Here is a 24,176-nt window from a genome sequence, read left to right on the forward strand (position 1 = left end):
GGCTGATGTGATGTAGTGTGAGAGCTACTATAGACAATCCATAGTGAGTGGGCATCAACTTATAGGCAGTGAAATTTAAATTTCTCACAATTTTCACATGTCACAAAATACTGTTCTTCATTTGCTCCCCACCTTCCATCCCCCATACACTCAGCATTTAAAATGTAAGAACAATCGTTAGCTTTTAGATTCTCCAAAGAAGGTGGTGGCCAGATTTGTCCCATGAGCTGTAATTTGCTGACCCTGAACAACAGTGCACATGGAGCTCAATCCATTGTGAATATATCACAAATATCATTGAAATTTTTGACACAGTTTCTACACAATTCCCCTACCCATAAACTGCTTCTCCAATTGCACCCTCTTATGAAGTATTGAAAAGACAAATCATTTGAAATGGCTTAAAAGTGTTCTCATTTCTGATCCAGAATCCATAGACCAGTCTCATTTCTTTCAGGAAGCCCTCCACAGTTTGTGTAGCTCTTCCTCATTTCCTTTTATTGAATTCCTATCCTAAGCCTCAGGGCTTGGCTCACAGGCATTTTTAGTTTGGTTTGCACTTTCTTTTTTAAATGGAGCCAAACTTTGCAAAGTCAGAAACATCTGGTAACATTGAGCCCAAATGCCCATAGTCCACCAGCCCGCTAGAGCTTCACGGTAGCTGCCCACTTGCGACAGGATGTGATGTTCGTGTCCCGGCTCTTACCCGATGTCCGTGCATCTGCTCCCATTGCTTCGGCCCACTCATCCTTCATTTAAGTTGCCCTCCTGACTCCTGTAAGATTTTGAATGTGTGATTCTTAAGATAAATTCTACATCCACACTTTCATAGCTATATTGTGTTTCTTACAGTATTTTTGAAAGTTTTAAAAATGCAGTTAAGTATAGAAAGAATAATATCACAAGGACCTGTGTACCAACTACCTGGAATGAATAACTATTAGCATGTTGGCACTTTGGCTTCAGATTTTGAAAAGAAAAGTGCAGGGCAACCCAGGCAGAGGTGGTCTTCTCGGTATTGCCGATTTTCAGACCTTTTCTCCTTACACTCTACATAGATCGATGGCTGCCATGAACCTGCTGTATATTTTTCTACTACATGTGTTGATGCATTTAGCACATATCTAATTATTCAAAGAAATCTAAGCGATATTGCTTTAAGTGTTTGATAAATGTATAACTTATCTGAATGCTATAATTCTCCCACACGCATCTGTCACTCAATATTATCCATCTCGGGGTACATCCTTCTGGTCCAGACACTGTCAGTGCCGCGTGGAATCCTGTCATGCTATGAGCGTGCACAACCTATTTCCCCATCCTCCTATCAGTGGGCACTTAGGGTATTTCTGGGTTCTCATTACTACAAGCAGCACTGTCCTGTCTTTGTGCAAGAATCTCCAGAAATAAAAGCTCTCTGAGCTGCACGCCTACGAGAGGAATTGCTGGGTCACGGTGAGCTGGCATCGCCGCCTTTGTTTGGAGTTTCCTGGTGGAGTCACGCGTGGCCGTCGCCGCAGGTAGCGTGAGGGCTCCTTCAGTCTGTGAGGGTTCGTGACATGCGGCTGCCTTAGGCGTCAGCCCCACGGAACGTGAGGCTTGCGCGTGAAGGGTACTCGGCAGACATACGGTGAGTGACGCTGTTGGACCGGACCACGCGCTATTTAAGGCAAAGGGATGCATCTTACGCCTTTTCTGTTTTTAGCCCTTGGTTCAGGATTTGACACAAAGCAAGAGACTGAGAAATGTAATGACGTAGGAAAATGAGGTGTCCCTCCTTAGGCCCCTCTCTTATAGCTCTTTTAATTAATTTCCTCCTCTCTTAAATGCCATCTTGAATATCCATTTTCGCCCTCTTGTTTCTATCTCTTAGGGTCTCCATCACCCAACTCATCTTTCACAGGTTCACAGACCACAGTTTCTAACCCACTGTTACAGACTTTAGGCTTTCAAACCAGTCCCTGGACCTTATTACGTTTTGAGAAAAGAGTCAAAGTTGTCTGGACATAGAATGATTTCTTTCTTTAATTTGTACAAGTTGGCTTGCTCGCTTCTGCCCCTCCAGTTGCAATGCCTTTAGGTCCCCCACCCCCTTCTCCCCCAGGACTTATTTCCAAGCCTCTCATCCCTCCTTCTTCCACCTTCTAGCTGGTCGCTGTGTCATGTCACTAACACAGGCCGGCATGTGGGATCCCTTGCTATTGATCCCCTGCCTATTTCCATTAAGGTCCAGTCGGTGTCTCACTTTGGCTCAGTGCAATTCCCCTGGAGCTGCTGACCTCCCTTTCCACGAGCCCCACCTACACACTCATGGAAACAGTCGGGTGGCCTGGACGCACACCAGTAGCCAGGAGTGTGGCCTGAATTTCTGGAGACCTGCTATCGCTGGCTGCTGATGGCCAACCTGCCCAGAACATTACTCTCTGCTTTGGTTGAAATCTGTCCTCAGCAGCGTCTTCCGTGGAAGCAGAAAAGAAGGCTTGTGGAGGCAGGAGGCAGGAGGCAAGGTGGGGTGTGGGAAGCCTAAACCTTTCAGAGAGAACTAGACTTTTATAGGAACATTTGAAAAGGGGCTCAGGGGTCCACGTGGATCAAGTTCCTCTCATCAGGAACAGTTATTATATCTTCATTCAACAATATGCGTTGAGTGTGCCCTGTAAGGTGGGCACTGTCCTGAGTGCCCGGGAGCTGGGCTAGGGCATGAGCAAGATCCCTGCTGAGGGGAAGCTTCGATTACAAAGCCCCTTCCACACCCCACGGAAGGAGGATCTCTTTGTATGAGACTTCTTTCAGTTCTAGTGTCCTGGGGTCTGCTCTACAATCCGGTTCTGAGTTTTGAACGGTGGTGGTAGAGAGAGAGGGGGTTGGGAGAAGGCAGAGGAGGGGGAGAGAAGGGAGGAGAGAAGAGAAAGAAAAGAGAACAAAAGAAAATAAAACAAAAGAGAAAAGAAGAGAAATGAAACTAAAGGAGGTACTACCACAAACGTCAGAGTTTCTCTAAGGTCCAAAGATTCTAACCCCAGCTGCGGCTTCAGATTATTGCTTATCTCGTCTAAGAAAGAACAGTACATGTAACGAATGGAAGGGAACATCGCAGAATATTAAAAGTGGTTACCTCTGCGGGGGTTTTCAATTTCCTCATGTATAGATTTTTGTAGTTTTCAAAATTTTTATAATGAGAATGCATTCTTCTTATAATGAGAAAAAGGAAACCATTTATCAAAATGTACGCATGCAAAAAAGCATCTCCCAGTTAATGAAGCAGAGGGGCTGCATTTAAGTGGGTGATTGTGTGGGTCACGCTTACATACCTTTGAGGTTGTCACCTACAGGAAAGGAGAGTCTTAACCACCTAATGCGCTGAGTAAATTAATACTAAATCATTGCAAATAAACAGGCTACCGGAACCCCATCAAAGACAAGAATGGAAAATGGACACAAGTCTCACTCGTGGAGTAAAAATTCAGAAAATTGCTAGATAGTGGCTTCTGATGAAGCAGTGCTCTAAGTAATTTTGTCAAGGTCATCTGGTTAATTTATGCTGCATTTATAAGTTATTGTGTATTTTAAAAATTAATGAAAGATTTAATTATAGCAAGGTTGCCTGTGACCTTTTGCGGAATGACTTCATCATAAATCTGCAGGCATTTCAGAACTGTTTTCCAGGTTTCTCATAATTTGCTCTCAAATTAATGACATGCAGCCCATGGAAGGAGTTGAGGCCAAGGAAAAAGATGGAGGTGGGATTTGCCGTTTCCTAGCAATGGCTAATTCTGAGTCCTGGACGGAGGTGGCAGAGAAGATGGTGTGTGACTCACTGAAACCCACAGCAGATTTAACTGTTTACTTAGAGAAATGAGAAATAAATCCAGTGTGTCAATGGAGGAGATGGCAGGTAGCCAGACTGAATGATTGCAGAGCATTCGATTCGGGGCACAGTTACCTACATGCCAATGTGGAGGCAACACCTGGACCAGTAGGAGAACCCTTCTTCTGCCCTGACGCTCGCAGGGGTTCTCCCTCATTCATATATTGAAGGTCTGTGCTTGCCCTCCAGCTTGCTGGCCACCAGTAAAGCCCAACTTAGACTCCATCACCCTAGTATATCTGGGCTCATTGAGAACAGCTAAGCTGTCCTTGGAGGGAAACAGGATCATTTCTCCAGGGACCAGGAATTCATCATCTATTCATTCTGATAACTCATTTGATCCAACAGAGTGAGGGAGACTCTTCAGAGGAATGCCACATCTTAGCACTTCAAAGAAAATCCTCTCTCTCAGTAAAAACTGGTAGCACGCATCTGTGGTTCCAGAAAGGCAGGCTAGAGTTTGGAAAATCCAGAGCACCCTTTAGATATAGAAGCCTGGGAGAAAAGCCCGCACAATGTGGAGAGTGGGTTTTGGTTGAAGCTTCCCTTGCTTAACTGCAACTCTGGATGCGATCGCTTCTCTACTCTGCATTCCTCCAGCAGTTGTTCATGACACTACTGTCATTAGTGGCGGACCATGATTCAACCCGCAGGCTGCAGAGGTTTCCCATGTGGGAGGAACAGCTGAGTTTCAGGAGAGCTGGGTTCTTATCCTTTGTGTTCTTGATGAGACCGCTACCTTATCTGAGCCTTGGTCTCCGGGTCACAGGTTCATCCCTAAGGACTCTTCCAGCACCAAGTCTTTATAATTCTCTTTGGGTTTCTTACTGCCCCAGGGACTCACAACTAGAGACCAAGTAAATAAGATTGTCATAGTTGAGGTTCAAGTATGTAATTGCCCATAGATTAGATCCTGTAGACTTTGAGACAAATAGAGCCATAAATGGAACTCTCTAGATACAAATCTATGGATTTCTCTTTTCTTCCTTCCTCCAACTGTGCTTTCAGTTTTATATATTTCATGGTATTTCTGCCTTTTGTTCTACAGCCTATTATGAAATAGAGCTAAGAGTACCGCCCCTACCAGAGTACCAAAGTACCAAAATGCACAGTCAAATGACTGCTAATGAGCTTAGGTAAGCTGCCAACTTCTAAGAGCTTGAAATCTAGTGAGGAGGCTAAGACACTTATGTACATCTTCGATGAATTTTGATACCTTGTGGAAGTGTTAAGGTGATATACTCAAAATACAGAAAAACATGATGTAAAAAATCAGAGGAAAGAGATATTTTTTTCTTTAAAGGAAGAAAAAGAATTGAGGAGGAAGAAAGATCATGGACGGCATAAGAAAGAAGTTAGCGTTTAAACTGAAACTAAAAAGAATAAATCAGGAAGTCAGAATAATCTCAAAACCTGCAGAGTGTTGTGGTTGCATACTACAAAAACCTAGTAACAAAACAAGGAGAAATGGAAGATTTGCAGTAGCTTAGGGAAACGTTCTGATAACCTTCACACGAGAACCAATAGGCCAGGCGGCCGAAAAGCAGTATGATCTCAGATATGAGTAGTACTATTAGCAAGCCGATTTCCAAGATCTTTAGATAACCCGCATCTCCGTGGAGGACAATCAAGGAAAGGGGTAGGTCCTGAGAAAGGTCCATGACGATACAACATTATCTGAATTGAGTTCATTCAGATGTTCCCACAAAAGTCAGTCTGCAGTGAAGCCCTCGTTGTCCCACTGCCTCGGCACTGCTTGACCTTGCTTTTCACATTTCTAGTGGCTCCCTAGTAATGAAGGCTCTCCTTTTCTTCTCTGAAGGGTTGTGGTCAACCACTCTCTCCTTGAAACTTCTCTCAGCTTTGACACCTATGTATAAAAGTTGATATAATTGGGGATGGAACAAAGAACCAGATTACTATGCAGGAGAGAATCAGCTGACCCAGAATTGCTCTCTGGTAAAGAGGAAAACATCTTTACAGAGCCTACTCTTCTAATTACACTTAGTGTGGCATTGTTTCCACCTAAATTATAGCAATTATATACCAAGATCTCCTTTGAAATCATTTAATTAATGAGTAGGTAACCCTCTGTGTGTATGGAATTCTAATGAAATCTTTTATTTTTGTGAACCAGCATCCTCCCTCAAATTAATCACTCCCCTCCACACAAGGCTAATGCAGGTCCGGATGGTGGATTAGAGAAGCTGTGTCATTTGGGGTCCCAGCAAATCACAGTTGTTTGTGGAAATCCTAGCATAGTCTAGAATAACCAGGGACAGTGAAGCTGCTGCTATTTTCTCCCCGAGATTGTTTCTGTCCTTCTGAACCCCAGAGGACACACAACTCAGCCATGTTCTTTGGCCCAGAAATAAGGGCAGATAAAGCTATTACCCCAATTTTGGATGAAGTGAATGATTTGATAGATTCATTCTATCCATTAATCAACCCAGAACTATTTATTGAGCATCTGTTGTGTGAAAGAAGTTCCAGTGGAGACAAAGATGAATGACTTTAGATAAATCCTTTCTGTATGGGGTCACCAGGAGATAGATAGCTTGTACACCTGGAGGTAGATATAGGAATTGAAAGAAAATAAACTCTTGAAAATTGCCTTGAAAGGGCTGCATTTTGTCTAGGCTATTTCTGCATCCCATCTGTTGAGTATATATGTCACTGATTAAACATCGTCTTCCGTAAGGAGTCTTGAAAGATGAAGTGATTTGCTCAAGGTCAGCTAGCTAATTTAGTGGCAGGTAGGGGCTAGGAAAAGACAAAGTCTTCAGTTTCCTGGCCTAGTACTCTTGCTATCATGCTCAGACCACCTGTATATTAAAAGTTAAACAATAGCACAAGAGTATAGGATGATACTCTGTGACCAGAGTCACACTAGTACCAGAGTTAGAGAGAGAGAGAGAGAATATTAGGTTTATAGAGCCCAAGAAGATAAATCTTTAGTAGAGCCAAAAAAATCTCATGAAAAAAACCTAGGTGGCAAGGTAAAAAGAAAAAGAAAACCAGAAATAATAAATTTTAATTGATTTTTTCTAAAAATCCATATAGTGAGAAATGGCTTAGAGAATTCATTTATTTTGTCCGGTGGCTGGGCACGCCTTCTTCAGGGACACTAAAGGGTAGGCTGCCTGTTTACAGACAGCCATCTGCACTTATGTATGAGGTGTCTGCTTCTCCAAAGTTCTGTAGATGTCACACACACACACACACACACACACACACACACACACACGACAAAGAAAATGCTTGAGTTTGAGGTTAGGATGTTGAAAAAAGGATTTTGAACCAAACTTATTGAAAGCCCTAGCTGAGCAGGGCCTTGGGTTGAGTCCATGCGGGTTCCAGTAATAAGAATAATGATGATGATAATGGACATTTTTGTCCATTGAGGTTCTCAAGATCTTCACATACATTATCTCATGATACAGTTTTGATGATATTGGTAAAAATACAAGGCTGGGCCCTGGCCAGGTGGCTCAGTTGGTTGAAATATTGTCTTGTACACCAAAAGGTTGTGAGTTGGGGTGCATGTGGGAGGCAACCAAACCAATGGATGTTTTGATGTTTCTCTCTCTATCCCCGTCACTTCCTCTCTGTCTAAGATCAATAATAAACATATCCTTGGGTGAAGATTAAAAAAAAAAAATACAGCGGTGGGCAAAAGTATGTTTATGTAATACAAATAAGTAATACAATAATTAATAAATAATAATACAAGAATAAACGGTTTTGTGTACTCACAACTGTAAACCTCCTTTTGCCTGTACTTGGAGTTAGGAAGAGGGACTGGGAATGCATTTCTGAAGGAGAAGTTCAAAATAGTTTTTCTTGGTAGTTTCAACTGTGGTAGACATCATTCATTCACTCAGCAAAGGCAGCAGGATTCCAGTCCCCATGGAGTTTGCCTTCTAGGGGAGGAGGTAGAAAATAAACTAAATAAGTTATAGAGCATATTAGCATGTGAGTGTCATTATGAAGAAATATAAAGCATAGAGGGAGGAAAGAGACATCCAAAAGGGACTTCCAGACATCAGAAAAGAGTGGTCACATATGAGTGAAGACTCAATGGAAATGGGCCTGCTGATGGCAGTCGGAAATTTGCTAAAGATTTTACCCCACTGGGCTTTGTCGAGGTTCAATGAGAAAATGAACAAAACTGATAATCCTTACAGTAAATGTTTAAAATTTTGCATCTGGCATATGGAAGAGACCACATGGCAAAGAGATTAGCACACTCCTAAGTGAAAATATTAGTGTATCAGTTTACAGTTTGGGGAAAGACCTGGGGCACACAATGTAAGAAAATCTGGGATAGAAGCCAAAGAAATGTAGATGAAAGTAATGCACCTGCCAAGATTGCAGAAGAGAAGAACCTGAATTAGTCCACGAGTCCTGACTGGGGACCTATTTTTGTGTTCAGTCCTGAAATGAGCACTCTGAGATCATAAACAGACCATGAACATCCTTAGAGGCTCAGAGTCAATTAGACCACGTACCTGAATCATGCTTGTATCCTCTGCAACAAGAGCCCTGGGAAATGGTTAAGCCTTTTGAAGTTCTGTGCTTACTAACACTTGAGCATTCCTTTCCTCTATGGGCAACTTCATCTATTAGAAAGATCTCTCACATTTTTTAAACTTTTACACTTTTATGTTTTGTTATTTTTTAATACTCAAGAGATCTCCCCAGGATGCCTGCTAATTGGTCTTCTCTCTCCTGCCCTTCCTAAGTCATCTACAGGTAAACCAACCATAGTTTTTACATCACTTCTTGGATAAGTAGATGAAAAATGGTCTCAAATTATATAGCCATCTGTATAAATTTCCTGAGGTTGCTGTAACCAATTACCACAAATTGTATGCATAAAAGAACAGAAATGTTGTCTCTCACAATTCTGGAAGCCAGAGTCCAAGGTTAAATTGGCGGCAGGGCTTCACTCACTCTAGTGTACTAGGGAGGATTTGTTCTGTGCTCCTCCATCTTCTGTTGGCTCCAGCTGTTCCTCGATGTGTGGCCCCAGAAATCCAATCTTTCTTCTGTCTGAACACGGCCTTCTCTCTGCATGTATCCCTTCTTTGTATTTTTATTACTTTTAATTAAATTTATTGGGGTGACATTGGTTAACAGAATTATATAGGTTTTAAGTGTACAATTCTATAATACATCACCTGTATATGGCATTGTGCTCAGCACTCAAAGTCAAATCTCCTTCTGTCACCGTATACTTGACCCCCTTTATCCTTTACTATCTCCTCCCCGCCCCCCTTTTCCTCTAGTAACTACCATAATGTTGTCTGTGTCTATGAGTTTTGTTTGTTTGTTCATTTATTGCTTTCAGTTTTATATTCCACATGTGAGTGAAACCATATAGTTCTTTATTTTTTTTTGGTCTGACTTATTTTGCATAGCATTATATTCTCAAGGCCCATCTATATTGTTGCTAATGACAGTATTTCATCTTTTCTTGCATATATGCACCACATCTCTGTCCAATTATCTATTTAGGGACACTTCATTTGTTTTCATGTCTTGGCCACAGTGCATAATGCTGCAATGAACATAGGGGTACTTGCATATATCTTTACAAATAAATGTTTTCAGATTTTTCAGGTAGACACCCAGAAAAGGGGTTGCTGGGTCAAATTGGACTTTGGGCTCACCCTGATAATCCAGGATAAATTCATCTGGAGATCCTTAACTTGCAGATCAAAGACCTTTTTCCAAATAAGGTCTGATTCTCAGGTTGCAGGTCACATCTCTATGGGGGGCCACTATTCATTTCAGTATACAATCTTCACCACTCTCCTTTACAAGGATTCCTAAACTTTGGGAATTGTGAACCCCTTTGAAAATCTGATAAAATGTATGTAATTTCTCCATATATAAATACACATGCCAATAAATGCATATTTTTATTTAAAATTTCAAACTCCACTATCACCACTAAAGCCTATATGTGTGTAGTACATTGAGATACTTGGTTTATATCATTCTTGAATGATGGTATCCAAAACTAACTACAAGTTTTCTTTGTGATCTACTGTAATGTAGACTAGACCAGGATATTGCCTCTTTTGTTCTACATAACATACATAGTTCTGTCTTAATTAATGCATTCTAAGATCACCTTAAATATTTTTGGTCTCTCTGAAGTGTATACTTATATTAATGACATTGTATATGAAAACTCTTAAACTGCCTTCTTCTTCTTCTTCTTTTTTTTCTTCTTCTTCTTATTACTACTTAAGCTGAGTTTCACCAAGCCTCATTTCTTCTATATAATACTTACGTAGTTGATAATGGGAGGACCTGACATTTCTTCCTGTTGTGTCACCTGTCATTAAATTCAACCTGTCTCTCATTCTGTCAAAACCTTTTTGGGTCCTGATTCTGCCGTCAAGTATATTGACTGTTTCTTCCAGCTTCATGTCATCAGAAAATGTGATTTCCAATGATGACAATTATTTTCATGTCTTCAAGTCATTAATAAAAATATTGAGCAAGAAAGAGTAGCCAGCAGAGAACCTCCCAGCTGACTCCTCACACCCTCCCTCGTGGTTGATTTTAATGCCTTAATTAGGTACTGTTCAGCCACATAATTTTACTAGTGCCTGGCTCATATTTTTTCATCTTTTTTTCAAGACTGCTGTGGCAGACCATGTCAGATGCCTTGCTGAGAGGTAAATCATGTGCCTCATATTTCCCTCTTCTGTCTGCCTAGTAATCCTTTCATAGAAAGGGATGGGATTAATCTCATATGATGTAGTTTATGATCCATGAAATAACTGTAAACTATTTGGAGTAGGCAGAATGTTTGGTTTAGCATCACTAATATCCTGCTACTCAGAGTACAACAATCAGGGATGATTTACTAGGGGAGGTGGCATTTGAATGTGGCAGGATTTTGATAGGCCGGATAGAGAGGGAAGATACATTCATCAAACTCTCCTCCCACTCTTTTTTTTGGTTTTTGTTTTTCCTGATGAGCTTTCAATTTAACTATCCTCTCTTCAAACAAGTAGACATTTTGAGCTATTTTGTTAAGATTTTAAATGGACTGACTCATGACATCTCCATGAAATGAAGCAGAACTATAAGGTGGAAATACCTTAGTTGAGACCTGGCGTGGATGTATTGGATTAGGAGACCACTATATATAGCAAGAATATAAGAGAACAGAGATAACCAGGGAAGATACTTACATTAAGTCCACTCACCTCCAACAATGTGGGCCACACAATCCAGGATATTCAGCCCCGTGGCTTCCACTGCCCAGTGCCGAGCTAAGACTCATAGAGACTGTATAGTTTTACTAAAGGAGAGACCCTCAGTCCCCCCTCAAAGTCTGTTTAATCTTCTTTTAGACAAAGCTCTATGTTGAACCATTAAAACAGTAAAACATTTCTTGAGGTGTATTTTAAGTTGTATGATCTACACAGCAACCCTATTTCTTTCCCTATTTTACAATCTTAATCAGCTCCCACTACTCCCAAAGCATCCTCATGTTTCAGGTAGCAGAAGGAAATATCCCTTGAGAAGAGTTAGTCTCTCGGTGTCACTATAAGAGTACCTGAACTTGGGGAGAGAAAAATCCAGGGCTGGGAGCATAAATAAGTCTTGATGAAATGGAAGCTATCCAATTCCTTGAAAGACTTCAGTTGATTTAAGTTCCCGGCATATTGGTCTCCCCTTTACATCACTGTGATATATGCCTTGCATTATAATCACAAGACATACCACCTGAGTGGAGTATGGATGATCAATCTATTTTTCTAGAAATGATTGATTATTCATATTTATAGGGCTATCAACTGCTGGGCTTTGTAAAGGTCAGTATGGATTATCTAAGTCATGCATATGGTGTACTGTTTTACTATACATAAATATGAATTTCTTTTATGAGACTCCTGTGATTTTTCAGGGAAAGAGCGAGGAGGGTGGTATTCATAGGAATGAAGAAATGGGAATTTCAGTCAAAATTTTGGAATTGGAAGGGCCATACTCTTGATAAGCCAACCCACCTCCCTCCCCAGCATACACAGATACGATCTTCTTTACAGATGAGCAAACTGAGTCCTTGTCAGTGCACATCAGTAAAGAAAATACCATTGCTTGGAATTAAGGACATACAGGGCTGTATGTCAAATGAACTACAGTTCTATTTGGGTGGAGGATTTTGGACTATTGGGTGAATTTTTCCTTCTCCATGCTTTTCTATATTTTAAATCTTTACTGTAAAGCACATATGCTACTTTTGCAATTAAAACCAAAAGGTGGTTTTTAAACCCACTGTGAATGCCATGCATTTGGCTGGTGTTTTGCATACAGTGGACTTCCTACTCAATGGCCTTCAAAGAACATACTCTGAAAGAACCGGTAAAGTCCAGGCTGCGATTCCTCTATCCCCCCAGTCTTTGTGCACTAGTGACTGACTATGAGGCTTTCTCTGCTTGTCTTTCCCACCTTCCCCCAAACACAGAGTTTTTGGCCACTTCAGCCTCCGCTCTGAATGGCAGTTGGTGAAAGTGGACTACAAATCTATCTTCAGCCGGCGCTGCACCAAGGATGACTATCAGACCTGGCACCTGCTCAATCAGGTACACCATACGAGGGGGCACTCGCTTCTAGGGAGAAGAGCTACTGCAAACCCTGTTATTCATATATAACATGCATGGAAGAGGAAGGTAGTGGGTCCTCTGAGAATAATGGTGGATTTGGGGGAAGGAGGGAAGCCACATATCCCAGTTCAGTAGGGTTAGATGGTATTTTGGAACATTCGGCATCCTAGGATCCTGATCTACTCATAAAAGTCATTGAGAAGTGCAAGGGTTGGGGGGGCAGTGATACCCTGGGTTTTTAGGTCTTCTCTTGGAGAAATAAGCCCAGATAGCTAGAACACTGACCCTCTAAAGGCTCAATCATTCTACCTCCCCCTGGGGATGGTGAGAGCATTTTTCTCAGGTGAGCTTGGAGTAAATGCCCAAGAGCATTGAGAACAGGACCACTAAGAAAGAGCGAAGGGTGGGATGAGGGCCTCTACCAATAGCAGGTATTTACTGATCCACAACATAGTCAGGCTCCTGTGTTCTTCAGAACCATTGGGTCCTTGTAATTCTCACCAACTTCTGTTCTTTTTGCCCTTGATTAAGAATAAAGGCTTGGGCATGGTGGTTTATCATAGAGGGGGAGCTTCAGGTCAACTTCAGTTTTATTCTGAGGATGCTGTGAAACATAAGCCAGAAGTGGAATCCTTTCCACCAGAATTTCTGCTAAAGCCATTTGGGCAATTGCCTGGTGGTCAGTGAGGATGACGGGAGTCTTTGCATTCCCTGTGGAGGTGAAGGAACAGGTTGAAGTAGACATCACTGGCCAAGGTGAGCAGAGAGGTAGTGATGGGCAGCCTTGCTTAGCATTCCTTTTGTATGGGAGTAGAAGAGCAGCCCTTTTATCCTCAAGGCCCCCAAGTGGTTCCTGGGAATGAGGTTGCTGCAGAGCGACCAAGAGAATGAGGTGTCTAATGCTTCTTGTTGAGTAGCTGGTTTATTTCACATGCATGTTCCTACCTTTCTCACTATGGCCTTTCTTTCTAAGGGGGAGCCTTGTGTCATGGGAGAAAGGAAAATATTCAAGAAACGCAAGCCAGGAGCTCAGTGTGCCCTGGGCCGAGACTCCGCAGGGACAGTGGTCTCAGAACCCTGTGTGTGTGCCGACTGGGACTTTGAGTGGTGAGTCCCTTGGCCTCTTGATGCCAATTTCAATCAGACATTTACTTGTTTGGGGAGTGAGAATGAAGCCGAGTTAGGGGAGGAAATACTGGCCTGTGGGCCCAGCTACCCAGCTCCTGGGCGAGATGGAAAGTCTGCATCCCTGGGTGAGGGACAGAAGGAGGCATTTTCACAGGAAAGACCACTATGCTATCAGAGGAGCATGTCCAAGGGGATTTCTTCGCATCTTCAGTTAGCAGCTATATTGGAAAGTACCAGAGAGGATGGGCTGGGCACCCACAGAGCTCTGAGAGCTACTGCCTTGGAGAGTAACCTTCAGACAAGTTTGCTCAAATTACGTTCTTCCATTTGGACAGGCATCGGCATTTCTTTTTTCCTTCCTCCACTGACAACCACAGAGAACAACGTTAAACTTCTCCTACTCACTAATGACTCACAGATTTCCAAATACTTTCTTCTGCCCTGTCCTCCCCTCCTCTAGCAAGGAGACTTTGTGCTGATCCATATGTTCAACAACCATCTCCCCTTGCCCTGAACTTCATGTGACCAAAGCAGAACTCTTCCTGAACCATCACTGTTGGAAGCAGTTTTTCAATTCATCTTGAATCCCTACCCCAGCCCAGTTTTTCCAGCCTCAATAAAACACACAGACATCCATTCAGTTACTTAAGTCAAAATCCCAGGGGAGCTTGATCTTTCCCTTTCTCTCACCTAAGCCATCTGGAAGTCTTTGCAAGCCTCTGCCTCCAAAATCTATTCTAACTCAAAGCATCTTTACCCATGTCTGCTGCTGTCTGAATTCTTCCGACAGTCTACTAATTCCTTCTCTATTTCCATCCTTGCACCCCAAAGTCTGTCTTCCTCACAGCTACCATAATTCTATTTAAAAAACCCAAATCAGCTATTTTAACTCCTGTGCTGAGAACACTCCTAAGGCTTCCTCTCACCCTTAAAATATAATCCAGTCTTTTTTCCTTGGCTTGCTCACTGTAGGTGACTTGGCTTGTTATTACCATTGTGCCTCTATTTCTTACTATTCTGCAATTGTTTACAGTTTTGCGGCCACACTACCATCTCCTGTATCTTAATTAATCCAGACTTATTCCTAGCAGAGAAAGTAGCATGTGCGAGGATCTCTTTCACATTTTGACATGGCTGGCATCTTTGGCTCAGTCAAGTCTCAGAAAAATGTCATCTCCTCAGCAATGCATTTTGAGACCACCTAATCTTACCTACGCCCGGGACTCTCTAGAATATCAGCCTGTTTATTGTCTTCTTTGTATCAATTACCATGTGGAGTGATCATGGTTTTTGATGGTTTTATTATTGCCTGTCTTCCCCAGTAGAATGTAAGTGCTATGAGTGCAGGACTTTTAGGTTTTCTTCATTGTTGCCCCCTCAGTGCCTAGGTGATAATAAGCAGTAAACAGCTATACCATGTTTCTTTTTCTGTTTAAAAAAAATATATCTTTATTGATTTCAGAGAGAGGAAGGGAGAGGGAGAGAGAGAGATAGAAACATCAATGATGAGAGAGTCATTGATTGGCTGCCTCCTGCACGCCCCCGACTGGGGATCGAGTCTGCAACCCGGGCATGTGCCCTGACTGGGAATCGAACCCCAATCGCCTGGATCCTAGGTCAACGCTCAACCGCTAAGCCATGCCTGGCCGGGCTGTACCATGTTTTTGAATGCTGTTCCTTTTAGGAGAGTCAAAAACCTTCCCAGTTCTGGGAATGGGAGCATATCACTCTGATCCCAGCTGGATGAATTTTTCCTTTACTCATGGTCAAAAGCTAAAGTTTACTTTAGGAATGTTTTAATAAGACATTCCAGATTAAAAGAAAAAGCTAAGGGCCCCAAAGCTAAGTGTGAGCCTGTAAACATAGAAGAGGCAAGACAATGACAATTGCCTTGTAACTTTTCTGGTGTTAAATAACAGAAATAAGTCCAAATGGGCACAGAACAGCTGCCCCTGACCAGCCATCAGCCTCACCCCTATTTCATCCTACCTGTTCCTTAAAATTGATTTGTTCTAGAAGCCATATTTGTTTTAAACTTTCTACTAGGACTGTAACTGGTAACTGTAAGCTTGTCAGATGACTTTGTCTGCTTCCTACCTGCTCTTCACCCCTGAACTCATACCTTAGAAAGCTTAGGGGGATAAATGGTGATGGAAGGAGACTTGACTTGGGATGGTGAACACACAATACAATGTACAGATGATGTATTATAGATTTGTATACCCAAAACCTATATAATATTATTAACCAATGTCATCCCAATAAATTCAATAAAAAGGAAACAAACAAGAGAAAGCGTGACTTCAGTGAGTAGCATTCACATGGGTTGTGCTAAATGGAATTTAAATTTGAATGGCAGGATTCTATCAGTGGCAATTTTGACCCTTTGGAAATAAAAGATATTTTCACACTTGGGAAGAATAATTTTCAATTATTAATCACAATTCAGCAAAATGGTCTTAGCAATGTATACAATAGGTCAATCAGAATTATTGCACATGACATATTGATGTCAACCTAAATATTCAGAATATGAGTATCAGGCTTCTTTGTGTCCTTCTGCAGACTGACTCCATGCAGCCTTACTGCCTTTACATATGTCCTGCTACATTTTCTCCTGTGTCTCTGTGAGTTGTAATAGTCCCTCACCCATCGTTGGGAAAAATCACAATTGAGAAAGAGTAAGAATTGTAACATAAATGTGTTTTGTTTTGTTTTCCTTCAGCAATTCCATTAACATTTACTATTCTGGAAAAAAATCACAACTCTAATATTTATAGTTTTTGACCTTGGGAAAAAATTTCTTAATCTCTTTGATTTCCCCTCCTCAGCTGTAAAATACAAATACATTATATGGATCTCATTGGGTCCTAGGGAGGAATAAATGAATTAATATACATCATTAATGTGGGTAAAGCATTTATCCTAGTGGTGTAGGAATCCATATGGTGGCTGCTGCTGCTGTTGTTAATATTGTACCCCAGGGTTAAGTGGTCCCCATGGTATTTTTAACAAGCAAACCAGAGCTTATGCATTCAAATAAGCACTGTCTTCAAAGTTGTAGCTTTGAGTGTTATCCATTTATTCCAATATTGGTGGCATGAACTGCTCTCAGAATGCATCTATAAGTAAACTGGCTGGGGGTGGGGAGTATCCTTTCAAGGTGTTCTGTGGTTCTCACATTCGCATTGGTAGACTTGGACCCAATGCCCTGCAATGTCAGCATCATTACTACAGCATTTTAGTGAGAAGAAAATGAGCATCTGGAATGTAAGTTACTTGGCCAAGGTCCCATAACTGGGAGAGAAAGAGCTGGGTTCAAGTGCAAGTCTAGCTAAATTCCATGTTCTCTCCTCTCATCGTAACATTTCTCAGGAAATCAAGCAAGTCTTTATTATTTTACATTTACTTCATGTATCAGAATAAACAGGATCCCCAAGTTTAGTTATTCCAAAATTAAAACTAATCTTCAAATGAACTAGGTTAATGCAGTTGATGAGGTTTAACATAAAATGTTCCATTAACTCTAAAACAGTTATGAATAAAGTAGATTTGACCATTGGTACTGGAATTGTAATAGGTGTATGGTATTCAAGAAGACTTTATACAACTTGGGGATGGAGGGATATATAAGGTATTGTATGTTTGTCTTTCTATAGCCAATCATACCTCATATTAAAAAGAAGATAGAAAGACCACTTGAGTCTGAGGTAGGAGAAAGAGACACACAAGGCTGGATGCCAGGTCACTGGTCATAATCTGAGAAAAACAGCAACCCCCCCCCCCCCCAAAAAAAAACCCCACATGGCCTACACAGTATTTTTGTACTACTTTTGAGTATGGTTTGATATCTGGAATTGCTGTTTTGTGTTTTTTTATAGTAATTTTGTGGACAATGGGACTGGGTGTTTGAAATTGTCTTTGTTTTTCCATCAACTTCAATAAGCATAGCTATCTGTTAAAAATAGTTTTTCCATCAAATAGTTTGTCTGTTTGTCTTTAATGTTCATGCTGGAAAGCAGTATATAGAAACAGTTTCATAGCCTTGTCTCCTTCTCAGTGGTCCTTCCTACCAGGAAGTGTTATTAGCTAAGGAATCCGAAACTCCCAGCTCGGTTAGTATAAGCAATAATCCTGCATATTCACCTAGTTGTTGCCCTAAGCCAAATCAGCTCATAGCCATTCCATTGATCCAGGCAACTTTTAGGTCTCAGAAACAGCAGGGAGAGGAGGGTGTCACCTATTCAGATGGGGCTGGGGGTGGAGACTGGGCAGATTGATCAAATATCTTGGTTTTGGTGGAAAAGTTAAGGAGTGCAAGTGTAAATGCACAAAAGCGGGCATTATCCACCTGTATCCCTCCTCTGCTCAGAGAGAGTAGGTTCCATAGATTCTCAGATGTGTTTATTTGTGGACTCCCATTGACTTTCAACCTCCATCCAAGCAGGTTTTATTCAAGTATGAATTTTGCATGAATAATAATGTTTCTACTTACTAGCCTTGTAAATCCCCAGCCTTGTGTCTACCCTAGAGAGCCACTTTGCAGCAACCTCCACCATGGCACTGGTGTGGGGCCAGGAACAAATCCTAAAAATTAAATTTCTCAGAGACCAGCATGTAGTCAGGAAAATAGCATAAAGGGCCTGCTCTGAAGTCATATCAAGGCTCCTAGGAATGAGTTGCCCTCTGAGAGGCCCAAATACTCTTGTTTAGTGAGAACCAGGTTGAACCAGAGGTCCCACCTAGAAGGTCACTTTTCCTACTCACTCCACCAACCATTTACTCAGCAATAACTCTTGCTGAGCACCTACTACGTATCAAGCCCTTTAGATGAATTATGTTAATCTCAGCCAACTATTGGAACAAGAACCTGTTATTATAGACGTTTTATAAATGAAGAAATAGAGACCCAGAGAGATTAAGTAACTCACTCAAAATAATGATGTTATGATTCCAGAGTCCTAAGCCTTCATATGTCTTAGTGTCTACCATGTTCAGTAGGTGCCAGGTCCACAGAGCTAGTTTATTTATCAAGTGATAATATAGAAGATAGAGCAGAAGAGATTAGAAATGCCACAGCATATAAATTCAGACATGTCTGAAATCCATTCAACCTTTAGTATTCTGCATGTAGAACACAACCAAGCATTTTTTCCCCATAGACTAGGCATTATGGAAAAGTCAGAGATGTATAAACCAGAGATATTGAACTCAAAGAAGGCATAACAGCAAATAATGAAGAATATAGTTAGGTGCTGAATTTTATGACCCAGATCTGTGTTGTCCATTAAAGTAGCCATTAGTCACATGTGGTTATTTGAGTTAAAATTAAACATTCAGCTCTCCACTTGCACTTGCCATATTTCAAGTGCTCAGTTGTGACATGTGGCTAGTGGCTACCATAGAAATAAAGCATTTTCATTATCACAGAAAGTTCTATGGGACATTACTGGTCCTACCTGGAAGTGCTAGAAAAGGTCAGAGTGGAGAGATCACTGAGGACTGGAATAATGACGGAAAGCTTCCTGCAGGAGGTGGCAACAGAGCTGTGTAGACTTGCTGCTGAGTAAGTACCAGGATCATGGGCAGCACTTCAGGGAAGGCAGATAATGAGAGTGTATTTGGTGCCTAGAGGATAAGGGCATGGGTTCGGATTAGGAGAAATATGTGAGGCATGATGGGTGGTTTTTCGAACAGTTTCTGAAATGATCTGCATGTAATTATCTTGATGGCTGTGTTTAGGCTTATGCTTAGCTAGATGGTGATGATGTTATTATTCCAGTTTTTGTTGTGGTTGCTTCTGCTCGTTGCCTGGTCACCCTGTGCCTACCAGAAAATCTCTCTCTGCTTGATCCAAACCCAGCAGACTATGCTGTCTCCTAAAGTAGGACAGAAGCCCATGTGGATCACTGATCTTAGAATCCCAAGTGCCAAATGGGAGAATGGAGAACGTGGGGTGAGCGAGGCTATGATGGGACTGTGCTTGGGGAGAGCAGCGCAGCACCTGCAGCCGGGCCAGCAGATGGCTTCTCGGCTGGACCCAAGAGTCTCAAAATGTCATTCCTGGGGACCAGGGGGCCCCTTACGGATGATTAAATGGGTGCCCCTTGGGATTGTGCTAATGCTGAACCAGAGGTCAGGAGTTTCGATGATCATTGCCGCCTGCCATTGTCAGTTAAGTACAATCTTTGACAAGTCACCCCTCTTTTTGCCCCTCCTTTCTAATCTACCAACTGAGGGGATTGGACCCAAGGAATACAAGTGTCCCTTCCTGTTCTGACATACAGAGGCCTTTTGGTTTCCAAAGCGGTGATTCCTTCTTTAGATTGTCTAAGGCTTCTCCCTGGACCCCTGGATGAGATCTGGACATACAGGTTCCTAGAAATGGACACGTGTTCCCCTAAACTTTCAGAAGTTCTAAATCTGAGAAAGTCACAGAAGTGACATTTCTTGAAGGAAGTGGCTTGTGCGTCTGCAGAAGCTTCCCTGAGGCAAATCAAACTTTCTGGTATATTCGCTCCAAACTTCAAAATTCAACAGAAAAACACCTTTCTGCAGGAAGCTGGAGCAGCAGCTGAAACTGCTTGTTCGTCTAAATTATGCGAACTCCGGAGCTGGGAGGGAGGTTGGGCCGTATGAGAGATTTTAATATACACTTAGCAGAAGTTAATGAAGAAGTCTACAGCTTGGGGGCAGCCAGTGATGTTTCCATTAATGTTATTAAATATTAATGAGGTGCTTTTTCTCTTTGGGGCAAAGCAGCATGCCTGATGCCCTCTTTTTAATTACTATATGGCTAACAGGTCGCAGAGCTCAACAGAACTGCTAAAGATGGTTGCATTCAGCGAAGAGCATTAAGGATTGCCTCTCCCTCTCAACGCTGCTTAGCAGAGCACCCTTCCTTCTAAAATTACTAAATTTCTTAAGGTTAGCAGGACATTCAACAGATTTATCTCATAAAGCAATCGGGGGATTTTCTAGAAATGATGCAGGCACACCACAATCTAAATGTTTCTACAGGTAAACAATGCTTAGAAATCAGACATTCAGTGGTTTGCTGGTAAATGTTTAGCCACCAGCTCTCTGGGAACAAACAAATAAATAAATAAGCCCTGATCAGTAGCATTTGCTGGTTGTTGTAAATATCCGCACCATGGCTGATTTCAAGCTACCACCATGACGTCAATGACTGCAGACTTGGGAAGAGATGTGCAGTAATACAGCATTATGTAGTGTTTCTAGTATACAGATACTTAGATATAAATAACCTTCAGAGCATAAATAATATAATAATATATAATAACATTTTATATGCTACATACTCTATAATAATGATAAAGTGCAGTAAAATAATGAGGAATTTCTGTGTTTTGAATATTTATTACCTTGAAATTATATTTTATTTAAATGAAATTTTATATGATTTGATTTTTAATAATGACTTTACTAGCCAATAAACTGCTTGCAAAATTCCTGATATGTTAAGCTGGCTCTCGAGGACAGTTACAGGCTGGTACAACACTGAGTCCTTATAAACTCTCATGCTGGGAACTCTCCAATCCTTATCAGGAGGCATGGCAAAGGATTTTCTTGTCAGACGTATCCCTTTCCCCTTTTCTTTCAGTTTCATTTAAACATGGTCTTATCAAAGCTGGTTTGAGTCCCATCTTTACACATAGTGATCTGGCAGGACTCCAGGTCATGTTCACTCCGCAGGCACCTATTGAGCACTTGGGATGCTCTCTGTGGTCCTCACTGGGAAGTCAACTGTGGGCTCAGTCTCCTGGCAGAGACACACCAAATGCAATGGCATAATTTAGTGCAATCGTTTTCAATGTAATTGAAGTATCCATTCACCCAGGAAATATTTATTCAATACCTTCAATGTCTAGGTTCCATGCTGGACTCCTATAGGAAGCCAAAACCAACAGAGGTCTCTGCTCTTTTATAGCCTCAATGTTTCCAACATGCTATGGCCACAAAAGTTTTGTCTGGGTGTCATGGATGGTCTCATCTGACCTTGATATTGAAGAAGGATCTGTAGGAAACTGCCAAACACAGAAAAGGGTAGAGTGCTGCAAGCCCAGGGCATAACACATACAAAGACAAAAAGGGCTGAAAAGTTGGCCTGAGTGTCCAGATGGAGTTTGTTGTGGAGGAAGGTGGTAAGAAGGTAGGGTGGGGCCAAACTAGGGAGATAATTTATATAATCTCATTATTCAGTTGGTACTTCTTAACTATACTGCGTCAAACCGCATTATACTGTGTTCTGCTTCTTACTATATTATTCTGTTCTTTCATTCAACTTGAGGCATGTTGTATCCCTGCCTTCAAAAAACTGAAAACCCCTTAAGGATAGGCATTGTTATACTTCTTCACAGGACAGGGCGCGCATTGAGTGATAAAGAAATGGGGAATTAAACTTTTGTTCCTATCTCCCTTTTGTTCCTGTCCTACTTACACATAACAGACAATTGACCTCTAATTTCATTGGACTTTAATTAAATCTTGGCTCAAAGAGCAGGGAAAGGAAGGAGGGGTGGGTCCAGAGAGAATGACTTCCCTCCCTGTTTTACGTTTTATTAACACTCAGTGGATCAATAGTCAAATGTCCAGGTTGTTCTGATCAATCTGTGGGTTTCAGGAAATCCTCAGATGCTTAACTTAGAAGCATGAATTTTCCTGCCAACTGAAGTCACCCTCAGTGACCTCTGGGTGGTTACAAGAGCAATAGCGCTACGTGGCTCTTGTTCTCGAAACTCTAAGCAGTGAGGAAATATCACTTAGGGTTCCGACGGGTCCCTCCTTTCCGTTATTTTCTCACCTTCCAATGGGGAGGAAAGATGAAGGGCATCACACCTGGCTTGCTTTCTTAGTTTTGTTATAGCTATGCTTTTATGAGAACATGGAAAAGAGCTCCAGTTTAGGTGTTTTGTTTTCTGGTTTTGTTTTTGTTGTTGTTGTTTAAGACAAGAGGGGGCCTGTGTTGTATGTAGTTGGGAAAATTTTGAATGGCTGTATGTGAATGCAAATGCATATATGTGTCCGAGAGAGAATTGGCAGGAAAAAGGAAAATAAAATCTATGAAATCAATTTTGGAAGAGCACATGTGGAATCTTAACATAGAAATGAACCTTGATCTGTGAAGTCATTTTCTTGGTTGTCATCGGATTATTTCAGTAATTCCACTTTGATCCCCAAATATGCTTTTAACATCCTTCACACCCACTCCACGCCAGTGTCCCTGCCACATTATGTATACCTTACTTTTTGATCCTAGAATCCCCGTTTGATAATCCACTACTTTCCTCTACACTGGACTCCATATGACTTGGGATTATTTATACATCTAAAAAACTTATTTTCCAAGTATGAATATTTGCCCTCACTGGGAATACTTGAAAGAATGTGTTGTAGCTCTTTGGATGGCTAGAGGGATGTGCTTCTGTTTGTGTGTGTGTGGATATTTTAACATTTTCTCATCAGTACCACTATGTAATATTCAATTTTGTGGACAGTGACTATGGCTACGAGAGACACGGAGAGAGCCAGTGTGTCCCAGCTTTCTGGTACAATCCAGCATCGCCATCAAAGGACTGCAGCCTTGGTCAAAGCTACCTTAATAGCACTGGGTAAGTGAAACAATTGAAGGAACTCCACTCACTGTTTTTGTGTTTCTCTAAGTTGGGATTAACAGGAGCATTGCTATTGAAGCACAAAGGAATGTAGATAGTTTGTTTATGTGGTTTCTGAGGAAAGATGAGGAGTTCTTTAGCTGAGAGTAGCTTTTTGGGAACATCAGAAAAGATTTCTGATTATCCAATCTCAATGCCTTTTGCCATTTGACAGACCATAGCTATTATTTTGGTTAGGCCTTCTCTCCTGGAAAGAGGTGCCTCATCTTATTTCTTGGGCCCAAGGGAAATAACGTTAACACAAGTGGTGTGCAGCCATTACAGTGCTCTCTAGTGATGGAAGCTCTCAGAGACCAATGCTGAAAACTTACAGTGAAGATGTAAAATTTTTATCCCAGGAACTCTTAGACTAAGAAGGTCAAAGCACACTTTCTGTAATTGTTAAATTATGTGCGTGATTCTCTCATTGTTCACTTATTAGTTACTCACTCAGATGCTTGAAAAACATTTCCTTGGAGATCTTTTGTCTTTCCCTTTCCTTGGCCACTTCCAAGGCCCAGAATAGGTTTGGAAAGTGACTGGTCTAAGATTACACTTTACAAATTTTAATGGGCTATGAATCACCTGGGGATCTTGTTAAATGCAGCTTCTGATATGGGAGATCTAGGTGGGATTGAGGTTCTTGGTTTCTAAGAAAACTCTCATATGATTTCGACATTTCCGGTCCCAGGGACATTGAGTATTCAGGAACAAAGGTGTTCTGGACTCCAGTCTCACCTCTTTCAATGGATCTTCTGCCATCTCATACAAGTTATCACCATCTCCATACTTTTACCTTACCTGGTTGTAAAACAGTGGTAGGTATTATCTACCCAACGGATGTCTATAGAGGAAAAAAGAATACATGGTAGA

General features: G+C 41.5%; 1 protein-coding gene across 1 annotated transcript in view; it reads left to right on the forward strand.

The window, feature by feature from the left end:
• The window catches only part of SORCS3 (sortilin related VPS10 domain containing receptor 3), a 449,042-nt gene that overhangs the window by 394,352 nt on the left and 30,514 nt on the right, over window positions 1-24,176 (forward strand). The window contains exons 15-17 of the mRNA XM_081158097.1: window positions 12,363-12,480; window positions 13,475-13,608; window positions 23,148-23,261. Of these exons, the coding sequence (XP_081014223.1) occupies window positions 12,363-12,480; window positions 13,475-13,608; window positions 23,148-23,261 (366 nt within the window). The remainder of the gene's footprint in view (window positions 1-12,362; window positions 12,481-13,474; window positions 13,609-23,147; window positions 23,262-24,176) is intronic.

Source organism: Miniopterus schreibersii, assembly GCF_964146895.1.
Source record: "Miniopterus schreibersii genome assembly, chromosome: 14".
Taxonomy (NCBI): domain Eukaryota; kingdom Metazoa; phylum Chordata; class Mammalia; order Chiroptera; family Miniopteridae; genus Miniopterus; species Miniopterus schreibersii.